General features: G+C 46.0%; 1 protein-coding gene across 1 annotated transcript in view; it reads right to left on the reverse strand.

The window, feature by feature from the left end:
- Nucleotides 1–6,615, reverse strand: part of T265_05270 (hypothetical protein) — a gene marked incomplete at both ends in the record, with an annotated part of 29,729 nt that overhangs the window by 4,412 nt on the left and 18,702 nt on the right. The window contains 2 exons of the mRNA XM_009170245.1: nucleotides 2,369–2,435; nucleotides 4,046–4,275. Of these exons, the coding sequence (XP_009168509.1) occupies nucleotides 2,369–2,435; nucleotides 4,046–4,275 (297 nt within the window). The remainder of the gene's footprint in view (nucleotides 1–2,368; nucleotides 2,436–4,045; nucleotides 4,276–6,615) is intronic.

Consider the following 6,615-nt stretch of genomic DNA (forward strand, 5'->3'; position numbering starts at 1 on the left):
TACCAACCTTTTTCCTGCTTTGAAGATTGAAATTCACAGAAGGTAGACACCCAGAGAATACCACCTTAAGGACTAGTCACAAGGCTGGTAGAGTTCGAGTTTAACAGGGCGTTTATATGCTACCGAAATAAAGCACAGAAAATTAAAAAAAACATGATCACCGGACATCAAGAGGTCAGTTGATCAAGCCTCTTGATCCTGACCCTGACCCCAGATAATTCCAACCTCCTCTCTGATTCTCGTAACATCCGGTTTGACACCTTGATTATGCAAACATTTTGTGTAAGAGCCTGATGACGAAAGGCCCAAAAGGATTCTTTCGCTCAATATGACTCTTATTAACGAGTTATCCGGACCCCTTTTGGTCATTCACGTGACACAGAGTGGCTGAGTTGGTTCCAGACTAACGACGGTGATAAGTAACGCTCAAACTGAATAATGGTAAAATTATTTCAGCAGGTTCCCCAACCAACCATCAAGTACGCGCAGATATTTTGTGGACGCAGAGACGCTTTTCGATCAAATCTTACCCAACAGCATTTACATACTGGATTTGGACAAACCAACATCACGCTTTGGCTAGACATCAACCGTTTGGCCTGTCATTTTAGCGACCTTGATTCGGGTGTCCAATTAGGTCACAGAGTCCCCGGCTGAACCACGGTCTGTGCTGAAGGTGGATGCTGTACGTGCACTCTATCGGGTATTGGAGACTGCGGGAGTGGGGTGGGATGAGTAAACTTTCCCTCAAAAGTACACGGCTGACTGAGGTAAAGATTTTTCAGCGAATGGTTGAGGTGGTGGACCACTGGAGCAGACCACACGAGCGATCTGACAAGGACGGGAGAATAGGTTGAACTGCTTCGGAAAGTTTTCCTTCCCTGAAGGCAGAAGGTCGGCTACGGTCATATGGGACGGAACCCACCGGCTAAATGGATGAAAGCAATCGATTTATCCAAAGTTGGACAGCCACTCCTACTGTAGATCGACATACGAACCGACAGAAGTGAATGTGCACATCGTGTCGCACAAAGTTATGACAATCGCACGACACACCGCTCACGGTCGTTGTTCCGCTGTAACCAAACGGATTCGAAAGGAATTCGACCAAGATGACGCGGGTGGTGTTGTACTTTGGTGTGCAAAAGCAGACGTTTGTGTATTGGGTGAAAATACGACTAATTGTTTTTTATCTTCCCGACTACAGTAATGTTGGAAACCAAGCGAGAGCTGTTTCGTGACAATCCAACGGGAACGCTGAACAAGCGACAGTGAAGGTTGCGGTTCATGGAGCAGGCGATCAAGGCAGCGAAATGTGAATGGACATTTATGTCGCTGGGGAGAAGTTGGTAGCTTGGCGAACAGACCAACGACCATGAACATGTATCTTATATCTATCAAATCTTGAAGTATGCGGATGCCCCAGAAGCTGTTAAAGAGTTCAGCTAAGAGCAAAAAGAGGCACACTGTGGGAAATGATACCTTTCTCTCAGGAACAATAGGGACCATAAAATGGAAGATCGCAGTTTTGACGATCATCAAATGTGTGATACCGCTCGATCACTGTTACCTCGTCTTTGTGTGTATCTGAACTGATGCCATAATAAACCTCCTTACTGAAGGGCTCTCACAACCTTGTCACGATAGACAACCTGCATTTTAAAATAGCCCGTTTAATCATTCGTGCTTCAACTGAACATTCCAAAGCCGGGTGTTGTGAGCCTTCTATTTGTGCGGTCAGCTGTGGTTGGATACATGGCACGATCAAGCAGAATGTTCGGATTTGACAGGAACATGACCGACTGCAGGTGGCTATGTCAGGTCTTCGGATCGGAAAGCCTATGTCTGTCGGTGTTGCCTATGTGCATGCGACCTTGATTCGTGCAACGCTCTGACGTAAACGTCCGATCAACATATCTGGCAGTACAACACTACTAAGGTTCAAATGCATTTCGGCCAATAGACTGGATCTATAGTAAACTGGGGCGAAAAGGTGGATTAGAGCACACTATAGAGAAACAAAATTTAAAAATACATGCTGGCTGGTGTTAGAATGTCGAGGCAGACCATCCGTTGTTGTTCACCGAAAGCCGAAAAGTACAATTGGTTTGCCCAAGCTTAACGTGATAATGCTTGTTGGTGCCTAGCTTCAAAGAACACCTCCGAAATTACCGGTAACACAGGTGAGGAAAAGCAGAAAATGTGATCGGCTTAATTAAACTAGTAGCTTGGAAAGACTTCTCTAACTCACGACGTTTTCATGAAACACTGTCATTTCGTAGTGCGCTCCACAGGGGAACAGTGACAACAGTAGACTAGATGAATGATTCTGCTAAGTGGAAGCCTGTGAACTTGCAAGAGCACTCACCACCATGAACCAAAAGCGTCAACTCCCGAGCAAGTGCTCGCTGCACTGGACGCGTATCGGGTGTATCCTAAAATGTGAACAAGAGAGCAAGGGTTGGAAATAGCATATTGAAAGCACAGTTCCTAAAACACGACAGCTAATCCTAGCTATCAACCTGGCAAAAACCGGTGACCCGATATAAGAAAGACAGTAACCAACTCCATAAACACAAAGACAAAGCGCAAGCACAATCGGCACTGGTGAAAACTTGTAAGTCTACAAGCTTGCACAAAGGGGCATTCGTATTCACGACGTTCAAAGCAAAATACTATAAAACATTCAAAGCCGGTACGGGTGGCCATTTGCCACTCTTAAAGAGGAGAGGCTACTGTTATGAGTGTCCTAGCATTGGCGCGTGTATTCCACTGGCAATCTCGTTTGCAAACAGGGCTGTGCTACTATAGGTCTTATTAGGTTGGTGGACTCGCGTCCGATATTTTCATCCTCAACTCTCTTTATACCCCGCCCAGATATAGCGACTGAACACTATACCCTTTCTCACTGCGACGTTCGGCTGAACTTTCTCAGTTACATCCTAATACTTCAAGTGATTCTGAGGTCTTCGATTTCTTACTGGAGATCCAATAGTCACTTGAAACGCTTCGACCGGGGAATGCCTCATTTTGTTCATTTTCACCCTCTATTTTATCCAGGTATACGCGCAGCAACAAAATAACCACAGCGCTTTTGTGGCTAACACGCATAGACACTCGTTCATGGATTGCACAACAATGAAGAAGCAAGATGTGGGTTGCCCATCAGAACTCGTATTCAGTACCAGCCTCGGATTAGCAGCACACACCGTCGTACACTCTCTTATCTCATGTGAACTCCATCCCAAGCCCTTCTAGGACCGTTTGGAGTAGCGTGGACACCACTTAAAACACCTTGTCGCATGCATGTACACAAAGACTTCAAACCATGTCACATCATTTTCATTCGCGTTGACAAAGTGCGTGGAACACTAAAAGCACCACAATAAAGGTTTCTATAAACGTATCAGTCGTTGTGAGAAATTCCTTGTCAGTGATCGTGAGATCGTTTGAAAGTTTAGGGACCACCGCACACACACACACTCCTCCCAGCCCTCCACCCTTGCAACAATATTTGCCGTTCTACTCGTAATACCCATCTCAGAGGCCCCGACTTCTATTGAAACCGTATCTGCACACAGTAAACGGATACGCTTTAGTTGTACTATCACGCCACCTATTCATTACGTTCGTTAAAAACACACGTTAATTTTTCTCAAGTGCCCGTCCATTTACGTAAGGGAGCTCCAGATAGGAGCTCTGTACCGTTTTTTCTACTACGTGCCCATTTGTAATGCGGCTTTTATTTACCGGTTCAAGCACATTTTCATCGACTTCTAGTCGACTGTTCAGTGCACTTCCATATCACTGGTAATCGCCAATTGGAAGGACGCTATGCTGCTTGTTGCGTGCAACAAAACCTGTTATACAACATTGGTTTTCTGGGAATCCGCATTGCGGGAACCATATACATGGATAGAATATATCATTGTATGTATTGAGCAATAAAGATGATTCCTGTTTACCAGACCGAGTCTGTTTATTCCATAATCCGTCCATTTTTATGGTTAAATAAGTTATACGTGTACAAAGTGGGAACGCTTACTTCATGTGCCTTCATAAGACTTTGGATTTCATCCGAGGAGAAAAAGGTCAATTGCCGCAGCAATCGAGAAGCGATAAGCTGATCGGGTAAGTTCAAAATTCTCTGGTAGAAGCCATAAGGAGTGAGTTTATCCTTCGATAACCAAATCGGAGCACTTCTAGTTCCTGCACCTGTTTCGGATTTCCCAAACTTCTTTCCCTCCGGTGTGGTGAGCAAAGGGACAGTGAGGCCTAGGAAAAAGTTACGAAAATGCTTCGTAAAAATTAGACCGATGGTAACCACCAGTGAAAACAAGCAAATACATCAGGAAGGGGCACGCAGGACAGTACCACCCTGGATTGTACCTACGAGAATTTGGCCGGTGGACAAAAACCTGGGAACGCCGGAGTATAAAGTAGTAGAGCAGAGTATAAATATCGTGAGATAAACGGCATCGTTTCAATCCTGATATTTCCGTTTTGTTCGGAATAAAGATCCGAACTATTGAACTCAATCATAATCGTAATCATCACCATCAAAGACAGCAAAGTCAGCTATGTCAAGCACTCTGAGATGCTTACACCTCTAAGCGCTCAGTCAGACAGTCTGAAAAGAAACTGATAGCACGAACGCCACTGAAGTTGATTAGCCACCATTTCTTGCAGTCTCCAGCCAAGCACAGGCGGAATCACGGGGACCCCATCCTGGAAGGCGTACAACACCAACAACACCGAAAGTCTTCGTGATCTCTTTCACACCTTTCTGCCAAGTCATGAGCTGTCCACCTCGCGGTTCACGCTATTCTGAAGGAGGCACGGAGAACAACACTCGTCTCGGTAGACGGTGTTTCGGCATGCGTAGCACATGACCGAGCCATCGCAGTCGATGATGCTGGATGTTTTCTCGGATTGAGGTGCCTGCAGCACAACCAAATACCCGTTTTTTAATCACCTCGTTACTAACACGCTCACGCCATCCACAACCAGCCACATTTCTGAGGCAGCGGTGGTCGAAAACCTGAAGACGCCTCACATCTGTCCGCAGAGGCCACGTCTCGCACCCTTACAGTAACACAGTCCTTACTGTAGCCTGGTAAAAGCGACCCTTAGGATCTAGTGATATGCCTTTCTGACGCCACAAGTGACGCAAATTAGCAAACGTGATTCGAGCCTTTGAGATTCTCGCACTGACTTTATCAGACATACTTCCGTCAGAGTTAATACATCTACCAAGGTATGTAAAAATTTCCACAACATTCAATGATTCTCCTTGAATTGTAAAGGATTTGTTTGCAGGACGCACGTTCTGAAGCATGACTTTGAACTTTGAAGGTGCAAGGCGCATGACGAAAGATGGAATGATGTTGGTCAGTCTATTCAACAGGGCTTGTGATTCGCTTTGGTCTTCAAAGATGAGGGCAGTCATCTACGTACTCCGGACCGACAAGGCTCCCACCAGCAACGATTTGGACACATGTTTTGAAGACCTTCCAGCGTCCGCCTCATTATTCCATCAATGATGAAGTTGGACAAGAATGGAAAGAGTTGACAACCTTGTCGGACATCACTTTTTGGAGGGAAGCTTTTGGAGAGCTCACCATGCACTCTCACCCGCCCAAAAGTATGCGAATATAGGATTTACGTCGGATTACGTCAACAAACTTCTGGGGCATACCCTGTTGAGCAAGTGTAGTTAACAGCACTGACCGAAGAATCGAACGCACCCTTGAAGTCAAGGAATACTACGATTGTGGGTCGTCTGTACACATGACGTTGTTCTAACACCTGACGGAGTGTGAAGATGTGGTCAACGCAGCCTCTTCGCAGTCGAAATCCCGCTGGATTCTCGCGAGCCAAGGGTTCGCGTGCAACCGTAAGACGAAGAAGAATCAGTGACGCCAGAAGCTTAGTCACAACAGGAGTCAAACTAACACCACTATGGTTACTACATTCACTGTGAATACCCTTTTTGAAAATGGGCACTACCGTTGTACAGCTGTAACGCCCTTCCAGTGCCTAGCTACCTGAAGGAAGCACGAGGGTTGGGATACCCCAGGTTGCCCAAACCTAGACAATGGAAGTCGAGAGGCAGAGATCGGGTTCGAACCACGGACCTTCCGACCAGTAAGTTCGCTCATTGAAGCCATCTCGGGACCCAGGGGGCCTAGGGCACTACTACCAATTCAGTTCAGTCGTCTGGGACGGTCCCCTAAGCCCAGATACACCCAAATAGGCTAGAAAGATAGAATCATCATCATCATCATCATCATCATCATCATCAACAACAACAACAACGACAGCATGACATCAGTGTTCAACACCGATGCTTCACTGCCGTACAGCCATGACTTATTTGAAAGCCTTATTGTAAAGAAAAGAATAAAGGTGGATGGGAGAGACTTAGTGCTAGCTTAACACAATCATTCCGAGGTGCCTAACCTCCAGACATTCACTCAGGCAATCTGGATAGAAACTGACAACAAGAACGCCACTGACATTGGTTGGCAGCCATATCTTGTAGTGTCTCCAACCAGGCACAGTGAGGATCACGTGGTCCCCATCCTGGAAGGCGAGTAGCACCGACAGCACCCA

Source organism: Opisthorchis viverrini, assembly GCF_000715545.1.
Source record: "Opisthorchis viverrini unplaced genomic scaffold opera_v5_99, whole genome shotgun sequence".
In the NCBI taxonomy this organism is placed as follows: Eukaryota; Metazoa; Platyhelminthes; class Trematoda; order Opisthorchiida; family Opisthorchiidae; genus Opisthorchis; species Opisthorchis viverrini.